Source organism: Curcuma longa, chromosome 7 (genome assembly GCF_044706935.1).
Source record: "Curcuma longa cultivar G26 ecotype Majalengka, Jawa Barat chromosome 7, ITB_CL_G26_1.1, whole genome shotgun sequence".
NCBI classification, from domain to species: Eukaryota; Viridiplantae; Streptophyta; class Magnoliopsida; order Zingiberales; family Zingiberaceae; genus Curcuma; species Curcuma longa.
In genome coordinates this window covers 1,284,863-1,309,746 of record NC_133867.1, presented here as the reverse complement: position 1 = coordinate 1,309,746, position 24,884 = coordinate 1,284,863, and the positions used below count along the sequence as shown (strand labels likewise).

Below are 24,884 nucleotides of genomic sequence, written 5' to 3'. Positions count from 1 at the left end.
AATCAAGTGATGGTAGCTACAGTTGACTAATTAGTGACAAAATAAGCGAATAGTAAATGAAATTAGAGGTTGAAGGTTATAAACCAAAAGGAGAGTTTAAAGACTAGAGAAATATAGATTGTCTCGTCTTTTTTAAGTCTTTGTCTTGTACTTATTAGTTTTATCTTTTAGCTGTTAATACTCCCGAGTAGTTGGAACCCCAAGTGGTTTGACAATGGTTTTAATGTTTAGACAAAGGTTTCAATTAAGTCTTGCTTTGTGATATGATAAGAAGCTTGGCAGAAGAATGCATTGGTGGAGTGTGAAGTATGGGAAGTAAGCCGAAACGGCTCAGTACATCCGAAGGACAAAAAATAAAGAGGAAGACTACAAAGATAAGCTATTGTGAGATGAGTTGAGTGAATCTATAGTCAGGCAAAGGGTAGAACTCAACTTAGGCGGACTCGAACTTAGTAGATCGGAGTCAGTTTCGAGCGACCAAAAGGGTATTCGATCAATCAAAATTCGGTCGACTAATAATGTTTTTTAGGTGACCGGAACTAAGCGGGATCCAAGTCAGATCCGGACAAGGCAAAAGGATTGGTCGACCAAAAAAGGATTACAATCGACTAAAAAGGTGTCAACTCAATTAGCCAGGTCAAATGCGGACGATGGGATTAAAGATCCGAATTGGTAGGTTGATAGTCGATCGAAAAGTGTGTTCGGTCAACTAAAAGGAGTCATGTTAGCAATATTGAGTAAACAAGACGCTTTCGTTGATAAAGCCGACGGAATAGCTCAAACCCATGTAGTCTACCGAAAAGGTTTTTCGATTGACCAAAAGAGTGTGTTGTCAACTATAATGGATAACAATATCTCGTGAAGGGAGTTTATAAAAGGAAACCAAAGGATCAAGGAAGACTTACGACACACACGAACAAAGCATTCATTGTTAAATTCCATTCTCCCCTTGTGTCTTATTATTGTTACTTCTTTGTGCATAAGATCATGGGCATAGCAATTCTGGAGATTGTGAACCACATTAAATCGATGTGTCCATTAATACATGATATGTTTCTTTATTTATCTTTAACTAATGTATGGTTGAACTAATGTATGGTTGTCCTTGCTGAATACACGAGAAAAAAATAATTTTGATTTGCAAATGTATGATATGCGATTACTGCAAGTGCACAATGTCGTCAAGTAATAAATTATCATCCTTTGAGATCATGCTATTGAGTATTGTGCAAAATAGATTATCTAAACAAATCGAAATCGAGGTAATTGTTATAGAAACAAAGAAACTAACAAAAAGAGTTGAATGAAAGCGAAAGGGAAAACCAAATCGAGAGACTACCATAGGGTTTCGATTTCACAACGATTATCGTTGACGAATTGATTGTGACTCTCTCTCTTACCTCAATGCTAGATTATATTTGAAGGGATTCGTCCTAAGGTACCAATGCATCTATGGGAAGAAGAAAAGAAAGAAACCACTAAAGTGTCTATATCCTAAAGCAACTGCTACATTAAATCAACACTATTATCTGGTTATATTAGTTAATATATTATCTAGTTATATTAGTTAATATATATTCTTAATTAGGTAGTTGTCAATTAGTCTAATTATAGTTTCCTTAGTTGGATTTTTTCCTTAGAAAGATTCCTAATTTGTATATAAATAGACCTCTTACGTAAAGGATGGTGAATTGAGAGAAATAAGATTTCTTTTGGTGTTTTCATTCAACATGGTATCAGAGCGTTAGGTTTTCCTCTCCCCGTTTCTTCCTTTCTTCTCCTTCCGACGCTTCGTTCGTGTGAACGAATCGCACCCTTTGGCTTTGATGCGATTCGGGATCGGATCAAGGCTCTACTGGCGTTGAAGGTCGCATTTAGATTTCGCCATCTTCACTCCGATGTTATCAGCACAACTCACTGTCGCCGCCATCCAATCCGTCTGCACGACTGTCATTGCCACACGAACGTCGCGCTAGCTACGGATTCTTCTTTTCCTTTCACTTTCCCTCTTGTTTCCTGTATCGGCGAAACGACGCAGACGCGGATCAGAAACGCGAGTAAAGATGCCGCCAAACCCTAGCACGAGCTCCTCTTCGATGGCCTGGTGACCTCCCGCCTCACTTCCTCTACAACTCCTCTTCTTTCCTTGGTCGCGTTGTGTCCTCTCGGCATAGGATTCGCGTCCAACCTCCCGATCGGTGGAGTTGACAGTGGTGTTCGGTGGAGAATTGGTCAAGTTTGTTGTCCAACCTCCCGATCCTTGACGAATCCGAAATTAATCTCTCCGTGATGCTATATTAGTTTAGTCTTTCTTTCGCATGTGGATTTGTTTGTACTTCAGTTTCTTCTTTTATTTGATTTTCTTTGAGATAAAAGTATGGCTGAAAATAAACCTTCTATTATGACGGAAGTTGTGTCTGTGATGTCTAAAATCACAGATTATAAGTTAAATAGTTCAAACTATTTAGATTGGAGTAAAATTGTTTGTCTTTACCTACGAAGTATTGACAAAGATGGGCATTTTACTGATGACCCTCCTCAAGATGATTCGAGGCAGACATGGATGAGAGAGAATGGTCGCTTATTTCTTCAGATTCAAAATTGTATTGATAGTGAGGTAATTGGTTTGACTAATCACTGTGAATTTGTTAAAGAATTGATGGATTATCTAGAATTTCTGTATTCTGGAAAAGGGAATATCTCCCTTATGTATGAAATTTGCAAAACTTTTTACCATGTGGAAAAGCAAAATCAACCATTCATTAATTATTTTATGGCATTCAAGAAGACATAACAGGAGCTTAATATGTTACTGCCCTTTAGCCTTGATGTGAAGGTTCAACAACGCTAAAGAGAGCAAATGGAGATCATGAGCTTCCTTGCTGGCTTATCTCCTGACTTTGAATCTACCAAATCACAAATACTCTTTGGTTCTGAGGTCTCTTACAAGATGTATTCAGTCGCATTCTCCGTACAGAAAATACTACTCCTATTCCACTTAGTAGTGCTTTAGTGAGTCACAATACTAATTATGTGCCTAAAAAATCAATTATTTACAGTGGAAACAAAGGAGGAGGCTCACAAGACATTGAAACTCGAATGTCAAATTCTAATGGTATTATATGCAACTATTGTCGTAAGTCGGGTCATATAAAATTCGAATGCAAAAAGCTTTAGTATAAAAATCAACAAAAACACTTGACTCATATTGCATCCACTAATAATATCACTGAGAAATCAATTCTTATCTCCGCAGATGAATTTGTCAAGTTATCTCAATATCAAGAATCACTCAAATCTGCATCTTCCTCTGTCAGTGTTATTGCTGATTTAGGTAACCACAACACATGTCTTGCTTCCTCATCCTCTAAATAGGTCATTGATTCTGGAACCACGGATTATATAACAGGTAATTCTAATCTATTTTCTATTTTTTCACTCCAATCTAACACTCTGATTGTTGCTTTAGCTGATGGGTCTCCTTGTGTTCGTGGGTCTGGCACTATCAATCCTACTCCTTTGCTTTTTTTATCCTCTATCTTACATTTACCTAATTTATCTTTTAATTTGCTCTTTGTTAGTCAATTAATTAATAATCTTAACTGTTGCATCTCATTTTTTCCTGATCATTGTTTATTTCAGGATCTTTTGACGAAGAAGATTATTGGTAAAGGATACGAGTCTGGAGGCCTCTACATTCTTGACCCATCTATCCCAAGATCTCTTGCTTACTCGAGTGTAACTTCTTCTTTCGAGGCTCATTATAGGTTAGGTCATTCATCTCTTCTTTTGCTTAAGAAGTTTTGTCCACAATATAATAGGGTGTCTTCTTTAAATTGTGAGTTATGTCAATTTGCAAAGCATCATCATCTTGGTTCAAGTCCAAGAATAAATAAACGTGCTTTTAGTCCTTTTGAGTCAGTTTACTCTGATATTTGGAGTCCTTGTCTTATTTTGTCTAAACCTGATTTTAGGTATTTTATCAATTTTGTGGATGATTATCCTGTGTAACCTGGTTATATTTAATGAAAATTCATTCTGAGTTATTTTCTCTATTTTATGCATTTTGTGCCGAGATTACAACTCAATTAAATACGTCCATCTGTATTTTACGAAGTGATAATGCTAAGGAATATACATGAGTCAAAATGGTATACTTTATGAAACCTCTTGTGTTGATACTCCATCCTAAAATGGTATGGCTGAACGTAAGAACAGACATCTTCTTAAAACTGCAAGGGCCCTTTTATTTCAAATGAATGTTCCCAAATCTTTTTGGGCAGATGCAGTTTCTACAGTCTGTTTTCTTATAACCGCATGCCATCATCTATTTCTTCATGGTGAGATCCCTTACAAAGTTCTATTTCCAAATAAGTGTTTCCTATTAATTCTAAGATATTTGGTAGCACTTGTTTTGTTCAGGATGTTCGTCCACATATCACAAAATTAGACTTGGATGTCATAAAATTAGATTCCAAGTCTTTGAAATGTATCTTCCTTGGTTATTCTCGTCTTCAAAAAAGTTATAAGTGTTATTATCCCAGTATTAATAAATATCTTATCTCGATTGATGTCACCTTTATGGAAGAATCCTCACTTAGCCCGACTTCTCAAAAAGAAGATTTATTGGTATATTCTATCACATCATCTACACCTGTTTCAGAATCGGCTCCTAACAAGCCTCCTATTATTCAAGTATACTCTAGGCGTCAGCCTCTTAATTTATGTCTTGCACCAACAACTTCGTCATCATATCCACCTCCGAGTGATGATCTTCCTATTACGTTACGTAAAGATAAACATCTTTGCACTTATCCTATTTCTTCTCTTGTTTCTTATAATGGCTTAACGTCTTCTTCTTGCTCTTTTATTGCTTCACTGGATTCTATTTATATTCCTAAAATTGTCCGTGAGGCCACATCTCATCCTAGTTGGAAAGAGGCAATGATAGAGGAAATGAAAGCTTTGGATGATAATGACACATGGGACTTGGTTGATCTACCTTTAGGCAAACGAGCTATTAGATGCAAATGGGTATTCACAATTAAAGTCAATCCGGATGGATCAGTTGCTAGACTAAAAGTCCGTCTTATTGCTAAGGGCTATACTCAAGCATATGGTATGAATTATTCTGATACTATTTCTCCTGTTACAAAGTTAACATCAGTTCGATTATGTATTTCACTGGTTGCTACTCATTATTGGCTTTTACAACAACTTGATATCAAGAATGCTTTTCTTTATGGTGATCTTCAGGAGGAGGTGTACATGAAGCAACCTCCTAGTTTTGTTGCTCAGAGGGAGATAGGGCGAGTGTGTCATCTTAGAAAATCTTTGTATAATTTGAAATATAGCCTTCATGCTTGGTTTGAAAAGTTTAGTCAAATTGTTGAAAAATTTGATATGGTGAAAAGCACATCTGATCATTCTGTATTCTACAAGCGATCAGAAGTTGTTGTCATTCTGTTGGTTGTGTATGTGGATGATATTATTATCACTGGAAGTGATACTATCGGGAATTTCATCTCTTAAATCTTTCATTCTTACTCAGTTTCATATAAAAGACTTAGAGGTGCTAAAGTATTTCTTAGGCGTTGAAGTTATAAGAAGCAAGAAAGATATATTTTTATCTCAGAGAAAATATGTTCTCGACCTATTGAATGAGACTGGCAAAACAAGGGCAAAGCCTTGTAGTACTCCAATAACTCAAAACATGCACCTCACAGAAGATAAACTATTTGAATATCCTGAGAGATATCGAAGGTTGGTTGAAAAGTTGAATTATCTTACTGACTCGTCCAGATATTGCATATTCGGTTAGTGTTGTTAGTCAGTTTATGGCATCTCCAACAGTTAATCATTGGGCAACGTTAGAGCAGATTTTGTGTTATTTGAAGGGAGCACTTGGACGGGGTATTGTATATAAAAACCATGGGCACACGTATATTGAAGGTTTTTCAGATGCAGATTGGGCAGGTTCTAAAATAAATAGAAGATTTACTTTAGGTTATTGTATTTTTGTTGAAGGAAATTTAATTTCATGGAAAAGTAAAAAGCAGAATGTTATGTCACGATCTAGTATAGAATCAGAATATAGGACTATAGCACAGTCTGTATGTAAGATAATATGGATATATCAACTGTTGACTGAAGTAGAACTTAAAATTTCAGTACCAGCAAAATTGTAATGTGATAATCAAGCCGTTATTCACATTGCATTAAATCCCATGTTTCATGAGCGAACTAAGCACATTGAAATTGATTGTCATTTCGATCGTGAAAAAATTTAACAAGGCTTGATCACTACAGAATACGTGAAAACTGAAGAACTAGGGGACTTTATAACAAGTTGGGCTTGATTAATATTTATGCTCAACTTGAGAGGGAGTATTATCTGGTTATATTAGTTAATATATTATCCGGTTATATTAGTTAATATATATTCTTAATTAGATAGTTGTCAATTAGTCTAATTATAATTTCCTTAGTTGGATTATTTCCTTAAAAAAATTCCTAGTTTGTATATAAATAGACCTCTTATGTAAAGGGTGGTGAATTGAGAGGAATATGATTTCTTTTGGTATGTTTATTCAACAAACACAAACCCTTTACACTCTATGGCATACCATGTAAGTCTCGAGAGGGTTTAACTACTTTCGTAGAACTCTTAAGTTAGTTTTATAAGTCGGAGATTATGATTCATTATTAGGTCCATTCCCTATTCTCTATGAATCAAACGTATGTTTATATGCTATAATTATAAGGCAGTGCTCACCCCTCGATTTATCCTGGAGAAGCTAATCGCTAACCCTTTAATCCCACAACATAAATGAATAGTTAAGCAAACTAGAACCAATCAAGAATCACACATATCATGGATAAAGGAAGAGAAATCACATATATCAATCGTTAAACATATCGTCGGACTACTTTCTAATCCTAGGATAAAGAAAGTTGCTCCCTAAAGTTAGAAGTACCGACCATTAATATCATTAATATCGTAGCTCCTCCGAAGTCTTCGATGTGACCTCCTCGATCCCTTATAACGAGATCGAAAGACCTCCTTGATCTCGTCGATGACTCGATCTCAATAATAACTCGATGATCTCTAAACCGTCACCCCTTCTATTTATAGCTTAGAACTTTGATAGGGTTTCTTAAGAAGTAGGGGAACCCTAACAAAATTTCTTAAAAAGTCGAGGTGACTAATAGAATTAACATAAACCCTAAAAACAGATGAAGCACCGCCACACGCTCCACAACCGTGTTGGGTGACACGGCCAGGGTGTGTCGCCTGGCATAGCCGTGTCATGTGACACGGTCGGCCCGTGTTGGCTACTAGAACACTCCTCATCAACTTGAATGGAGCACGATCATGGTAAGCACCACAAGCTAGTTGTATTCCTTGCTAGAAATTTTGATCGACGCTCCTCCTAAGTGGTTCATGACCCTGGAATATAGCACAGTTTGACCATGGATCATACTGAAATGGGAACGTCTTAGGCTTTTCATCTCCAAATTCGCTTTAAACATCAAAATCTCCACTTCCTGTCAATATAAAACACAAACCGCAGTCATCCGAACTAAAATAAAGAAATGAATGCAAATATACTCATGTAATGTAGTAAATACATGCAAAATAGGACCGAAAATATATTTATAAATGACACAAATCAAATACCCCCCAGACTTAAATCATTACTTATCCTCAAGCAAAAACATAAAACTCGTGTGTGAATGAAATATTATCATTCCTAGTAAATTCATCTAGCCCTATCAAGCAGTTATACTAATGAGCAGCATACAAATTATTTCACTGAGATCTAACCTGGCAGTTCTTCGTATGCAGTGCAATGTAATTTGATTCTAAAGTATCAATTACCAATCCAATGCTATATTTACTTGAGAGGATGGATTCAAAAAATTGAGAAAAGTTTCTATGCAAAAAACTTTCCATTGTTCACTTATTAAGAAATAATAGACGAAAGGAATCGTAAATCCGTCCGCAAATAGATTTTTGGACCTTTTTTTATCTGCCCAAATCGAGCGAAAATGAAAATCCTTCCTTGTGAACCACGCCATCTTCCTCGTCTCTGTCGCCTCCTTACTATTCTCTCACTTACGTTGTGAAGGAGGTGGAGCAGGCAACTTAGAGAGCGGCCGCAGCATGAGCTGCTGCTTTCCTCTCCACTCCCTTCCATCGACGGGTTGTTGCTTTCCTCGTCCGCCGCCATGGTCTCTCTCGCCAACTCATCCTCGAGTCCCTCACAATCACGAATCCAGCATGTTTGCTTTGTCTTTGCCATCTTTAGAGATCCTTGAGAGCGCCATGGTGGAGAGCATCAAGCTAGCGGCTAGGGCCTGCGTCGAAGGGTTTAGGTCGTCGTCCCTGGAGATGAAATGGGTTGCGATAGGGGGAATAAGCTCTTGGCCAAGCTAGCAAAGCGGCTTCAAGTCAGTGGCATTACCATTTTGTCGCAGGAGGATCGGCTGAATACCTTCAATTTCCTCTCTAAGGAGATTCTTTTTCTGATTTTGGACCGCTTAGAATCCGAGCCACTCAGCAAGAAATCTTTCTGCTCTGCCGAATCCCACCATCGACAAGACCTTACCCTGCTACGGTCGCCAATGGTATACGCACTGCGAACGAGGATAGCAATGTCCAACAAAACGTGGCATGCACGCTACTCAACCTATCGATGATCAAAGACAAGGAACAATCGGAGTGTGAAGGGCGATTCCACCACTGTTGTCTCTGCTCGTGAGCAGCTCGAGCTAGGGAAAGGACTCCCTAACCAAGAGGCATTAACAATCCACACCTCGTCTTGACTTTCTTTTCTCTTCCTCCACGTGGATGAATTTTTTTCTATAGAGAATCCTTTCCTTTGAAGGGGAGCCTTGGCGCAGCGGTAAGGTTGCTGCCATGTGACCTAGAGGTCACGGGTTCAAATCCTGGAAACAGCCTCTTGCCAAAGGCAAGGTAAGGCTGCGTACAATGGATCCTTTCCCCGGACCCCGCATGGCGGGAGCTTCGTGCACCGGGCTGCCCTTTTTTAGAGAATCCTTTCCTTTCTCTATCCACACCTCGGAATAAACAGAGCACAAGTTATTTTGTCATTCCACTATGTTCCTAGAGTTACCCACACAAGAGGCACTTACCTATCATATGCAAGGCTCATCCCCCGAATGGTTTGCATTATCCATATAAGATCTCAAAGGAGTACTCGATATCGAAGTCATTTAATAGATAAATACCTAATCATTATTTATTTCTTATTGAGTACACTTATCTATATTTTTTTTCAACTCAAGTGTTTCTCCAATAATCACAATATGTTAGGGTCCCCTAAGGATATTAAGGTCCTAGTCCAACGAAATGAATTATAATTTTTTTCGGATATTTCAACTCTCGAAACCAAGTTTTATGTGTATGTGAACATATAGGCCTATAGTGAAATTTCTTTAACTCGGCAATGCTCATGTCCTATTACTATAGATAGAAAAATATAAATCACCAAAGATATGAGCATGCTTTCACAAAGACATTAAGTTTTAATATGCTATAACGTGCTATAAGAAACAAATAATTAACAACAAACATGATGAACATGATAATGCTTGAAATAAATAAATAAAATACAATGACATAATACTAAGGAGAAATTAAATATATGAAAAAAAATGGTATGATACCAAGGAAAATTAAAACTAAGTCAATGAAAATGCTAAGCTAACCAAACTCCCCCCAAACTTAAAATATGCATTATCCTCAATATATAGGAGTTTGCAGTATAGAACAAACTTATATAAAGGTGGATAGAAATGACCTAAAAATCGATGTTTGCTTTTCAATATGCAAAGGGGCCTCGTGCGTGGTTGGTACTCATTCTTTTAGAAATTTTAGCCTTGAACTCTTAGTATCCTAAACATATCTAGAAATCAAAATAAAGTGTCAAAATTTAAATTGCAAAAGAAAACAAAATGCAAAATAAATTTAGGTTTCACCATTGTGGAAAAACATGGGAGGTTTATAACCCTCCTCCACGGGCATGACACGACCGTGTCACTCGACACGGCAAGCCCGTGGAGCTTACGGGGCGTCCTGTGTTGGCATGAACAATGGTCACCACAAGCGCGGTGGCCTCCATGGCTTGGTTGTGCTTCATTCTGAAAGTTCTCCACCCCCGTGGCAACTACCATAAGCCAGTTTTGGAATCTTCTATCCTTGAAATCAAACAAATAAAAGAGTTAAAATGAAGAAACAAAATGAAAACTCAAATGAAAAACGAGAAAGAAATTTGAATTGCCTCCCAAGAAACGCTTATTTTAAATCATAAGTTTTACCCTCTCAATCGAGAGCGCATAGTTTGAGCTAGTTGTGCTTCCCTCTTCTCGTAATAGAATCCTTAAGGAAATATCGCTTAAATCTTGTTCTTGCTGGAACAAGATACTTCCTGACTCTCCTACCACTGGCTCTTGGCTCTTCATCAAAGATGATCAATCTCACAAGCTCGCCACTGTCTTAAACTTTGCTCGTGGAGGAACAAGGTACTTGCTCGCTCCATCTCTTGGTCTTTTATTGAATATGCTCAACTTCAAAGGGTCGTCAGGAAGACATTCATGATATTCTTCTTTATTCACCTACTGTGGACAATACACCTTACAACAAACATCCTCTACAAAAGTTTAATTAGGAACCTTAGATAGTTCACATATAATTTTACCTTCACCAATCGCCAAAGAGGATTTACCATTGATTACGTATTTGACAGTGGCTAGGAAAGACTTTTCTAAAATATCGAGAGCTCGAGGATCCATCTCTAATATAATAAATGCAGTAGAAACATAAAATCTACAACCTCTTCGTTTTTTACACCATCATCATCCTCCTCACTCTCCTCATATTTCTTCAAAGCTTCACCACTCCCCAAAGTGATATCATCGCAATGTACAATGAAATTGGTCTCAAGTTGACCTAAAAATCTATCTGGAGCCCTTAGAGAAGAACTAGCCACCTACAAAAATTAAGTTTCCAATATAGTATGGTTAGTCCAATCATCGAAATTACCTGCTACCTATTTGATTTGTCATTTAATCTCCACGAGCTTCTGTCTAGACTCCTTTGCTTAATAAAACTGTCTAGCAAGGTTTCTGCATTGGATTTTATTGTCTGATAAAATTCTAATAGTGGTCCATAATTGTCATCCCCAACTTGATCTTGATAGTTCATGTAAGACATTTTTGAGGGTTTCTCTAACCAAGATTATAAGTGTACGAATGCTAATCATCCTACGGCCACTAGTTCAAATAGTAGATGGCATGCACTTGTTCCACTAGTAATCCTTGCGAAGGTACAAATATGATAGGCCAATTGACAGTTATATGATGTATTGCATCACAAACCTCACAATAATCATTAACAAAATTCACAACATTAAATTGAGTTATAGCATCCATCTTTGCACACAAGACAGGAGAAAGGAGATAAGATGAAAATAACAATAAAAAGAAAAAAAATCAAGGGATAAAAGAAAAATAACAGTAAAAAATAAAAAAATAAAAATTAAGATTAATCAAATTACAATTAAAACTAGTATCAGCAAAAATATAGTCCCCAACAATGGCAACAAAAACTTGATACAAGATTATCGGAAGTGTACGGTGTCTCATCCTCTGAGACTATTTTATTGGATATCAGTCTATGATGAAAATTAGGCTATATAGACAAATCAAAATCGAGGTAATCATTACAAAAGCAAAGCAAACTAAGAAAAAGAATTGAATGAACATAATGGGAAGACCAAATCGAGAGACTATCTTAGGGTTTCAATTTCACCACGATGATCGTTGATAAATTTTCTAAAGTAACTGATATGTCTATGGGAAGAAGACAAGAAAGAACCCCCAAATGTGTCTATTCTGAAGCAACTCTCATATTAAATCAGGACAAACTCTTTACGCTCTATGATACCATGTAAGCCTCGAGAGAATTCAACTACTTTTACAGAGGAACTCTCAAATCGATTCTATAGGTCGGAGATTAAGATTCACTATTAGATCCGTCCCCTATTCTCTATAAATCCAATGTATGTTTATATACTATGATTATAAGGCAGTGTTCGCCCATCGATCTATCGTAGAGAAGTTGATTGCTAACCCTTTAATCCTGCAACATAGATGAATAGTTAAACAAACTAGAACCAATCAAGAATCACACATATCAAAGATAAAAGAAGAGAAATCACATAAATCAATCATCAAACCTATCGTCTAGCTACTCCCTAATCCTAGGATAAAGAAAGTTACTCCCTAAAGTTAGAAGTATCGGTCATTAACGTCCTAGCTCCTCTAAAGTCTTCGATGTGACCTCCTCGATCCCCTATCACGGGATTGGGAGATCCCCTTGATCCTGGGATGGCTCAATCTTAACGATCACTCAATGATCTCTAAATCATCGCCCCTTCTCTTTATAGTTTTAGAACTTTAACAGAGTTTCCTAAGAAGTACAGGAACCAAAAAGTTGAAGCAGCTAACAAAATTAACAGGAACCTTAAAAATAGGGGAGGCATCGCCACACACGCCACAACTATGTTGGATGACATGGCCAAGCCGTGTGGCCTGGCATGACCGTGTGCATGGCACGGTCGTGTCAGGTAACACACCCAGCTCGTGTTGGTTGCTGGAACGCTCCTCATAGACAACTCGAGAACACAATCGTGTACTGTGTTAGAAATCTCAATCGACGCTCTGATGTCAATTCTGACTCTTGAGTGGTCCATGGTCGTGGAATGTAGCACAATTTGGCCATGGATCATACTGAAATGCAAACTCCTTAGGCCTTTCATATTCAAATTCACTCCAAATGTCAAAATCTCAACTTTCTATCAGTATAAAGTAGTACAAATTGCAATCATCCGAACTAAAATCATGAAACGAATGCAAATGCTAGAAGTTTATATAAATATGATCGTGTAATATAGTAAATGTGTACAAAATAGGATTAAAAAATATAGGTATAAATCACACACATCGATGTACTATTCATCCTCTCTCCCTCTAGTGATCTTAACATAAGGAATTCAACACACTATCACTTGTTTTATCTTATTGTAAATCTTCCTAAGAAGATTATTGTTGCAAGACGTTTTTACGCACCTCTGAATGATATCCGAGAATGAGAAAGGTAATTGACTTTCAAGAGTAACTCACTGACAAGTCATAGACCATGAAGTAGGAACAAGAGTTTGGAACCAAGTTACATCTTCTTGTTAGCGATTGAAATGCATTGAATTCTTTATGTTTTTATTGTCATTGTATGATCAATGTGTGAGACCATGCTAAGGCATTAAGAAGAGGAGAAGCTTGTAATTTGCATATCAATTGTTATTCATGTTAGAATGTGTGGTTGATGACCGGAGTCGTAGGGATAAATACCACTTTGTCCTACAAGTTGCAAGTTGCATGTTGTAAGTTAGTAGACTAAAATGAAATATGTTGCTGAAAATAAATTAAAGCAAGACAGGACAATGTTGCACAGGTATGTTTAAGAGCCTCCTAAGGCTCTTAGTCGACAGCCTGTCTATCCTTCAGTGGAGCACTTCTAAGCATCCACTATCTTTCTCCTTCTCTACAATATAAGAGGCAGAAAAACCCTATACAACTCGTTCGATGATCACACAAGAAGCTACAATATAAGAATAAAATGATTAAAAAAAGGCTTAACAAAATGCTTGAGTATTACCATTGAATAACTCTTGATCAAATGTTCAATTTGTTGAGTCCCTTATATATAATCTTCCCATCCCAATTTTCAACTGTTAGGATCGTTTAACTATTCTAGTGCTCAGCAGTCAACTAATTGTACCACTACTATTTGAATACGGCTTCCATCTACAACTCCATTTGACTCTATCTCTACAGCATTAATTGACTAGTATAGGCATCTACAAACTAGCCTATAATCAACCAACTATTCTCTAATTCGATTTGTTCACCAATAAGGCAAAGTCAACTACACAATTGACAACCATCAATTGATTGAATGTTACATTAATTGATCCAAACTACAAACACCAAACAATAAACAAGTTTTGGGATTTGAAGTTCCAATCAATTGAAATACTACATTCGACTATAGCCATTGTAAGGTCGAGTCTGCATGTCAAGTCCTACTCTCGCCCCATATGTACATGTCACTCAACTCCTATAGTTTTCCCATGCCTTGAGGTCTTCTCTTGTCAAGTTACTCGTTGCTCGAATGCACTCAACCCTGTGACTCACTCCATGCACCATCCCTCACTTATTCACTTACATGGTTCACCCCTTCGGCTTATAACACTCTGATCAACTCATCATCCTACGATCCCTTAAATGTTCACGCCATCCTCCTCCAAAGACCTCAACCCATTGAGTCATCAAGCATCCACATTGGACATACCTAAGTCTCAACGACTTCACACATATGTCAAAACACAATAATGAGCCAAACTTAAACTCTTTGCCTAAAGTATCAAAACCATGATCGATCATAAACATAAAAGATCGATTACACCAAAAATTCATTCATCCCCCTAGCGGATTCCTCATAGTCCTTACAAGTGGTACTAGAGTCTGACTGCCCAGCAGGATTAACTGGCGACCATGCAATTAAATATGAAGGAAAAGCATTATAATTCCACTCTAACAAATGGTATGAGAGTGAGAATACTCTTCAATGATTCATCATAGCGAGAGCAACAAGCTAAGAAGGAATCAGTTGCATTATTATGTCAACAAGGTAAATGGTTGTTGCAAGACTAGGCAATGGCCTCAATGCTTTCGGTTGTACCCAACATATCTTAAATGAGATTGGAAATGCTAAGGAGCTTTGGAATGAGATCATTCATTATCATGAGAACCCTATATATGAAGAGGGAGCTTAAGTACAAGAGAAAATTTAAAAGGAAGAGAAAGAGATTTAAGTTCCAATTATTGAGGGAATGAATAAGTATATAAGACCCTATTTATCGAGTGGAGAACCATCTAAAAGGAGGATGAATCCAAGTCTATCGAGGCAGAGATCTTTAAAGAGAAACACTCTAGTGCCTCCCTCCAAACAAAGTCAAAAGAGCACATTATTTGTTTTGAATGGCATACGAAGGGACACTACAAGAACAAAAGTCCATATGCAAGGAAAGAGATAAAGAAGGTAAATCATAAACCTATTGAATTCAATAATTTTACTAATTCAAGTTGTAGGAAGAAAAAGGTAAGTTTAAGAGGTCATTACCACAATGTCTAACTAAGGAGGGAGTGAAAAGGAAAAAATCCAAGAGAAGATAGACAAGTTGGAGGCTTAAATCAAGGGTGAGCTCCAAAGGTAAAAGAAACTTTTAATGTCTAATTTGAATTTAAATTCAAATCTATGCATAATTTTATTTTTAAATATGGTGATAATTCTAGGTTTAAATTTCACGATGATGCCACTTTACCTAAGTTAGAAAAGAGCATAGAAGCCTAGGAAAATAATCTAAGAAGTGTACACACATACCTAATCTAGAAACATAAAAGAGAAGCATGAGAATTTTCAACTAAGGAGCCTAGAATTAGAAAATCCAATTTTATGGTCAATGCTTGATTACTTAAAAAAAAAACCTTTAAAATATCTATCAGTGGATCTAAGGGCTTGAACATAATGCTAGGAAAGCAAAGTGATAAACATGGTAAGTGTAGTTTCGGGTACAAATCATCATTATCAAGGTTAAACCATCATACACTAGGGTAGCATAAGTCTAGTTTCAAGTAAAAACCATCATCATCAAAGCTGCTAATGTACTATCATATGCTTGGGTAACATTTAAATATGGTACATATAAACCAGTAGCATATGATTATGGTACATGTAAACCATTTAGGTTTGGAAAAGCTAGGAAGGCATTCAAACTTAGAAGGTTGACTAGAGAGGCTACCTCTAGTAAGTGTTTTGTGAACCCAATTGGGGCCAATAGGTGTTGGGTCCCAAAAAAACATGCGCTTGGCATATGAAAGGGTTCTAGGAAATGTCAAATGAGTGACAAACTCAATCTTAGATTGACTCCTTAGGGAGTTTCATACAAGGGAACATTGGAAGATGCATGAAATGAACTTAAATTATATTGCATACATATAGGATCTATTTGACATATACAACTAAATGGGGGCAAATTTTAAGGTGGGACATTGAACCTTTTAGCAATTTTTGAGAAAATATAAGCTTTGGAAATGCAATGATTTTTAGTAAAAATAACTATTTTTTAACTAGATATTGTTGAAACAACTCTCTCTATAAAATTTTAAAATTTTCAAGATTTATAAAATTTTAGGTGCATTTCAAAAATTGGCATGTTTGTGCAATTCAAGAGCTGAGTTAACTACATCAATTATCAATCGGCCAACATTGGATTTGGGTTTAGTTGACTGGACTTTGTTCAAGATGTTCAGAAATGGATCATTCCATCATGATTACTTGAGTATTCATGTTATAATTCATATGGCGATTTTGAAGACATATGTTAATGATCATTTTAGATGCATTAAATCATAAAGGAGAAATTTTGAAGACATATGTTAATGATATAACTGAAACTCTTTTTGATGTTATATCATATGGTGGAAGGAAAAGTTTCAGTTAGAAATCTTATTCTCCTGTAGTAGAAATTTAATAAATTCATAGCTCTATGTGGACTTAGGTGTAGGGGGAACGTATGTTAGGTCACATTTCTTTTTTTTTTATTTTCCAAACTTAAATCTAACTTAAATGAGTCAAATATCAAAAAAGAGAGATTGTTGGTGCAACCATACCATAAGGTATGTGTTAGATGTGTGTTGAGCAAGTACTTAGTAGGTCATACATCGAGCTTGCGGAGCTCATGACTCGACGAGGAAGTGTTGTAATGGCTTGAAACTCTGATCAGGTTCAGAGAAGATTGCATAAGGGATCCAACGGACCGTAAGACAAGAAGCATTAAAATGGTGTTGGAGTAGCTCATTAAGCTTGACCTAGCTCGACCAAGTTGATTGACTAGGTGGCTCAAGGTTCACTTAGCATAGGAGAAGGCAAGCAACATGGGAGAAGCATTAAGGATGGCATGTGGAGCGACCTGAGGGCTCAATACATATTGGGGATGAGTAACCTAGCTAGAGACAACCTTGGTGGTAAGCTACACAAGGTAAGCTCTTATGTGAGGAATTAAAAGACTAGTAACTTTAGGAGAGGGTAGGTCTTAACTTAGGCATCATCAGGATAATTGTAGTCAATACTCCAATCGACTACAGAGTACTATAGGGAGTTACCGATCAATTTGTGAGCTAAGTCTACAAGGAATCCACTCAATGTTGCTAGCTCACAAACAAAATGTTATTATTCAAAGCCTAGTCGACTAATTGAACTGAGTTCAATTGACCAATATTGGAATCGAGTCAACTAATAAGCTAAGTAAACTACAACTCAATCTTGGCGACTCGCGAATAGAATGTTTCTGTTTTGACTAAATTTAATCAATTGATGATTTAAGAAGACAGCAAAAAGTAGTCGTTAATCTCACAAAATTGAGTTGTAACGATTGAATGACCAAGGCCTTTCTATAAACCTCGAGATATGTACATAAGAAGATATTTCTTTTACTACACAATTGTACAAGTCACAAAATACAAAAACCTCGAGATACGTACACTAAAAGATCTTTCTTCTACTATAGAATTATATGAGTCAATTAATGCAGAATTTTGGAAGAAAAAGATATTAGAACAAGAATGACACTTTTAGCAAATAAGGAGAAAAGAAGTCCTTGCCCTCTGAACCTTTAGAATTTTCATGATCATTTTCAGCGAATAGCAACGAAGAAGCATACATGGTAAGACAAGTAGGTAAAGCTTTTCATAATTTGAATCTTAGTAGGAACAACGTGAAAAAGTTCTTGAGGAGAAAAAAGAATTAAAGAAACTCTAATGTTTCAACTGCCAAAAAGGCACATGAGGTCATTGTCCAAAATTGATGAAAGGAAAAAAGTCAAAAATTGAAAAGAACAAAAAGAAAGCATTAAAGGTCACATTGGTGGTCACTTCATCCGAGGAGGAGAAAGAGACAAAGCAAAAGAATTTCCGTGCTCTCACTATATAAGATGATAGAATTATGTCTATCTCATGTATAGAAGCAAGCTCGAGCCAAGGGAGAGTGAAATTTTATGACTTGAACAACTCAGTAAGTAAGGTTAGCAATCTTTTAGTTGTGCAATTATTAGATGCAATTTATTCACTAACTATATCTTTGAAAAAATTGAAAAAAGAAATGTCCATTTGAAAAATCTTGTTGATATTTTGAAGAATAATGTTTTTCCTGTGAGAAGGATTTAAAAATGGTCTTCAAAATGAAAATAATACTTTTTAAGAAAAATCCTTGAGCAATTTACCATTTGTTCCAAATCACTCAATATGATTATTGGGAGTCAAAAATTAAATTATTACAAAAATGGTTTAGGCCATACAGAGATAGTTAAAGAAAAGTAGACTATTGTAATATTGCTTATTGTCAAAATGAAGTTAAAACATAAAAGAAAAAAGTGGATTCCAAAAAGACTTTTAGTAAATCCAATTGGGCCTAAGCTTTATTGGCTGCCCAAACCTTTCATTAATTTCTAGACCTTTCTTGAAAAGCTAACCATAAGGAAAATTTGATCAAGATTTTCATATAGTGGTTAGAACACATTTTTTATTTGCTTATTCACTTACTCTTTACATCTCATTAAAAAACCTAGGAATTTCCTTGTTTATTATTAAGAAGTCTAGGAACCCAAGTAAGATGCTTAGGATTTAGATTTTGGTTCATAATTCTTGTCACGATGCATCTAGTGAGCCAATATCATCAAGATGCAAACTAATCTTTTTGGCTAATCATGAGAAAGGCAAATAGATTGACAAGTGTATATTTGGCTCTAAATCAAGATTAGAAATTTTGAATACAAAAATAATATATCTAGTCGTATCATTTTATATTGATTCCTGCTTTTATTAATGAAAAAATTTTGAATTACAAATTGAATTCCTCATTGATTAGTCTATTTTGGAAACTTTATATCAACTGGAAAAATATAATAATTATTCTTAAAGAAAAATATTCCTTTTTTAGATTTCTATGATACTTATGTGTCATTTAAATTTTAAATTTTTTTAGAAATTTCTTTGGTTTTTTTTTTAAAGTTTTCTAAGAATTAATTTACTTTCAGGTACCAATCGATTGTTCCAAATAGTGAGAGTGCTTTGTACCAGTAGCCAACTGTTCAAAATAGTGAGAGTGAATGATTGAAGTTTAACAAAACGTCTTGAAATAAGATATTAATGTATATTTTAGACTTCCTTGGACATGTTATGATCTCTCTACTAAATTTTTCATATTTAGATCAATTACATATCTTCTATCATGCTTTATCACTATTTTTAATGTGTAACAAAAGGGAGGAAAAAGATAAGGTTTAAGTTAACCTTATCTCCTTATTCTATAAATTCTTAACCTAGTGGAAGCTTAGGTGCAAGGGAGTCTATTTTAGGTTCATCATTTTTATTATTTTTTTTTTCTAACGTTATAAATGAATTGTAAACATCAAAATAAAATTGTTAGTAGAGTCATGCTCTAAGTGCTCGTGTCGAACCATATTGTTTTGTATGTTTGGCAAAAGGTTTAAGTTAGCTTTCTTCTATGTGCATGAAGAAGTATCTAGGAGCTTGGTTGGATCAATAGCTCAAGGGCTATTATAGATCCAAAAAGAATGAAATGAGACATTAAAGGGACCACAGGACAAAGAGTATCAAGATAGTGGCATTGGCGACAACCAAAAGGAGGTGAACTACATATAAAAAGTGTAAAGGATGACATGCGAAACGAGTTCTAGGCTCAATGCATCCAAAGGACTTAAGACATATGGGAGATGGCTTCAATGGTAAGGTCACACTGCAAATATAAACTCCATATCAGTTGTGAAAGTTGAGTGAAGTGTACTTTGAAATTTTAGAATTCAATTAAATTCTTAAAGGCGAAAGACTCGACATGTTTTCAGGTTGTAGTTAATCAAGTCGACTACAGGTTAATCCGTCAACTGTAGCTTTAAGTCAATAAAGAGTTGACTCAGGCTAAATTGTTCACGAATAAGAATGTATCTATTAGCAGCTAGGTCAACTTTTCAACCAATTGTTGAGCATTAGATTAACTAAATAGTCGATTGGATTCTTGATTGAAAATGAAAATAAGACCATTTGAAAATCGTGTGGTTTAATCGACTAACGAAATTTAAGTCAACTGGATGGATTCAATCAATTAGATTGTTGATGAGTCAATTAAAGACAACAACTAGGAGATAAAGATCTTGTGATTTAAGTTATAATCGACTAGTGATTTAAATTAATTAACATTCATTAATGCAAAGAAACTATTGGAGTTATCCATGGTCATTTAGAGGGTTATAAAAATGTTAGAACAATTGGTTTTGATGTGCAGCAAAAGGTTAAGTTAGAATATGTATTTGATGAGTTGTGAGAATGTATGTACACGATGATAAGAAGTCTTGACAGATAACGGCTAAACAGAAGCAAGTCAAATCAAGGGTGAGCGGTATTTAGCATAAGGAAGTCCCTACAGTTCAAGGATCATCGAATGTCTAGCAAGATAAAGTCCTATCAAGTCAAAGTTCATCGAACTCTTGGCCAGACGAAGAAGACCTCAAAAAATGGTCATAGAGAAGGATATTCTCCAATAACTTGGCAAATTTCATTTGTGCAACGATGAGTGAGTGCACATGTAAAATTGGAAAATCATAGGCTAAATTAGACTCAACGAAAGCCTTAGAAATGACTTGTTCAATACTTCAGTCATCTTTGTCGACTGATAGTTGAGTCTACTCAGCAGACAACTAAGACCTTCAATTTACCAATGTGCCACTCAACTGATTATTAACTAATACTGTGTCGGTCGACTAAAAGTCAACTCATCAATGAGTCGACTAAAGAGTCAACTTAGCTAAGTGAACAAAAGGTTATTATTTTTATCATCTCTGTTAAACAATCGACTTGTGGTTCTTGAGTCGACTAGAATTACCACAATTAGTAGTGGTAATATAAATAATTGTTCTATTAGGTAATTAACTAATGGCTTCTTCAGTCGACTATTGGATGGTTAATCGATTATAACATAACAGTTAGTTATTATAACGATTGTTTCCAAAAAGCTACTATAGACAACAATCAACTATAGATAATGATCGTTGATCTAACAAAGCTACGCTACAACTATCGGATGACCTAAGAGCTACAATGTTGCAGTCGACTGATGGTGAAATCCAATCAGCTCAGAGTTGTTGGCAAACATAGGCTGAAACAATCAAGAAACAATTTGACTAATGATGTATCCAGTTGTAATGGATGCAATTGACTGATCGGCAATAGATTAGCTGAATATTAAGGGAAAATTAAAGAGACTAAAGGCTATAAAGAGGAGCGATGTGGGCGTTTGAAGTGTGGCAAAATAGAGATTGGTTAGATTTTATTGGATCTTCCCTTGAACTCTCTAGTCTTCCTCTTAATCTTCTTCTATCATTCATGTAATATATTTTTCCACCTCCAGAGGTTATGCATAAAGTAGAAAGGTAATGGGCTTTCAACATGTGACTCGCCGACTAATCATAAGTCGTGGAGTAGGAACAAATGTTTTAAACCTCATTATACACCTTATTAGTGATTATGTTTAAATTTACAATTGCAAGTACAATTACTACTCACCTCGGCTAGCTCATTCAACCATCGTTCACACTTGCCCCAACAATATTGTAAATGAATATGGGTTGATTTGATTTGACACAAAGTTTGAGGGGGAATTTTGAATATAGATAGCATTCTATGGAAAAGAAAGATATATTCATTAAAGCTGGTTAAATTGTAGATGGTGAATAGACTAATGTGAAACATGGAGTTTAAGGGGAAAACTAAAATGTAGGTGGTGGGGAGAGGGAAGGGTTGCACAGTTTGTGTAAAGAAAGGAAAAGAAAAAAAATCATGTCATTTCTTACATACTAGGAATAACCAAACATTCATGAACATGTTATACAATAAGGACGAGGTGGATGTTAGTGGAAGCAAACTCATATTTTGGATTTCTTTGCATACTTATTTTTTCACGTTTGTTTACTCACGAGCTATAGAGTATGTTTTGTGGAATGGATAGATGCTATGCAATGTCAGTTATTTTGCTTTTTGTGTTTTCGCTTTGCACATAATATTAGATGATTTGAATGGGGTAATTCATGTATAGTCCATTCATTCAAATGAATATAATTTACCATTTGCTAAAAGATCACAAAGAAGAAAAACAAAGTGATAGTATCTACCATTAATTACACTAGGATTCCATATATTCTGTTACGGATGACAAACAAACATATGTTTGCTGGTTTCAATAGGACTTTTTAATGCTGGTGTTTCCATCTACTATTGTGTTTGAATATGTCTACAAAACATTTTAACATATTCTATAAATAACTAACTGAAAAATATATACTAAAACCAACTAAATTTGTTCAAGAAGTAAAAAAGAACCAATTTATAGGAAAAAAGAACATGAACGATTCACAAAGATTGTTCTTCGAGAAAGGAAAACTCACAATAATCTCTCCACTGACAAGGCTTTACAAAGCTGCTCTCTACCGACCTGAGAAATGGACAGGTCCAATACAGCATTACAGACTGTCTTGGCTACCCGACGCCTTCCGTTACCCAAGGCAAGCACTAATCCTTTCACGATTTCACCATTCAAAGCTAATACAGTGTTCATCTCTATAGAGTAGAGGGCCGCGCTTCTGACAACATCTGCGCTCAATCTAACCACTGATGGCCACCTGAATCACCCACGTTACTAAGCTGAAAAAACGATTTTAATGGGTGCACTGATATGAGTAGCGTTGTTGAGAAGGTGAGAAAATAACCTAGAAGTGAGGAGGAGAGGAAGAAGGGCGATGAGGCCGTCGGGAAGCAGAGGCTGCGAGGAAGTACAAGAAGAAGGGCGAGACGAGATGAGCGCAAGATGTGCGCGGAGGAAGCGCCGGAGGACGGACCGGGAATGCTCGTTTGGGCTGGTTCTGGAGGACGCAGCGGCGAGGAGAAGAGGGAAGACGTTGCGATCGAAGGAGGCGACATCAAGAGAAGGTGGAGAAGAGTCTCTCCTTCGTTTGCGGCGGCTGCGGGTTTCGTCCATCGTTTGCAACTCCTTTTCTGCCTTCTCTCTCGGGTTAGTGGGCTACCTGCCAGACTAATGCTCAGTTTACTTGAGAGAGTGGATGATGGATAGATGAAACAAGCCCAGAAATAAGGAAAAAGAATGGAAAGTGAATAAAATCCATCTTCACCTTTGCCCGTGAAGCCTTGTTTACATATTGGCCTCGCTTCTGCCAATCCATGATGGATGAAACAAATCTAGGAATAAGGAAAAGGAATGGAAAGTGAATAAAATACATCCTTTCTGTTGCCCGTGAAGCCTTGTTTACATATTGGCCTCGCTTCTGCCAATTTGTAGAGTTCGTGGGCTATGTTTTAACTATATATATATTAATATATATATATTAATATATATATATATATACATATTAATTAAAATAATCCAAGGCGTAAAATTTTCACTACCATTCTAATTTAATTATTTGTGAACAAAATTAAATCAAAGTTTGAGTTTATCTTTTTTTTTCGAATTGGTTAATACGGGATAGATTTATTAAAATAAATAAGGATCAAATTTTAACGAAATTGAGATAATGTCCTCTTCCGTAGTAATCAATTATAATTTTTTGATTGACCTCCTCATAGAGGGTGCGTAAGACTAATTGTATGACACCACTGGGATTGTTAATTCTACCTTTTTACCGAAGAGTTTATACTTTTTTTTAAATAATAAAAAATATATTTATGGTTAAGAGTCCTAGGATTGTGAAATTTCAACCTTACTATTGTTTATTTGGAAAAAATATTTAGAGAAAATGATAAATTAGACAAACGAGAGATCTCTCTTTTGATTTCTCTCAAAGCAAGCATAAACTAAATATTTATATTATCTATAACTTCTTTAGAATAATATTTATCTATGTCACTTTATTAGTATCTACTTGTGATTTAAAATGTTTATTAGTCTCACAAGTATCGATCCGAATTCACAAGCATTGCAGCTCGCCCTCCAATCCTAATGCCATATTCAAGAGTATCAACTTTTGTTCGTTGGGTTCTCACGTAGAGGAAGCCAAGCTAAACATGAAGAATTGAACTAGTTGAATATGCAAGATAGTTTGGCAAAGCAACTAGTTTGGTCAAGCAAGGTAGGTTAATTGCTCCTAATAGTGTTGTCAAGTTGAATAGATGGGTCAATTTGATCAACCTGAGTGATTTAGTCAAGTTAAATGGATTAAATTGTCTAATTGGGCAAATCAATATGGTTATGTAAGACAAGATAAATAGGTCACATCGATCAAGACAAGCAATCTAGTCTAGTAGGAAGGTAGGGTGATCTATGCAAGTTAACAAAATAGGTAACCCGGGTGGTTTGAGAGGTCCAAGCTATTATGACCAAATGTGCTAAAGGAGGTAAATAATGTCTACTTTTTAATATTTTTTCTATAAATTAATATGCAACGAAAATATAAAATAATCAAAATATACATATTGAATTTTTATTTAGTTTACAACTTTCAAGATTGTTACATCTAAGGTTATATCTCGAACACAAGCACTATTACTTTCTTCTTTCTGAACATCTTACACGACGGAAAAACCTCTTATAAAATTAATCAAGCATATAAAACACAACAATCAATAGTAAAAGAATTATAGCACAAACAAAGTAAATA

At 35.8% G+C, this 24,884-nt stretch overlaps 1 protein-coding gene across 1 annotated transcript in view; it reads right to left on the bottom strand.

Moving 5' to 3' along the window:
- Positions 1-23,263, bottom strand: part of LOC141832256 (uncharacterized) — a 31,066-nt gene extending 7,803 nt beyond the window's left edge. The window contains exons 1-2 of the mRNA XM_074719750.1: positions 22,980-23,263; positions 22,659-22,892 (exon numbers count right to left, since the gene is read on the bottom strand). Of these exons, the coding sequence (XP_074575851.1) occupies positions 22,659-22,892; positions 22,980-23,248 (503 nt within the window). The 5' untranslated portion in view covers positions 23,249-23,263. The remainder of the gene's footprint in view (positions 1-22,658; positions 22,893-22,979) is intronic.
- Positions 23,264-24,884: the final 1,621 nt, after the last annotated feature.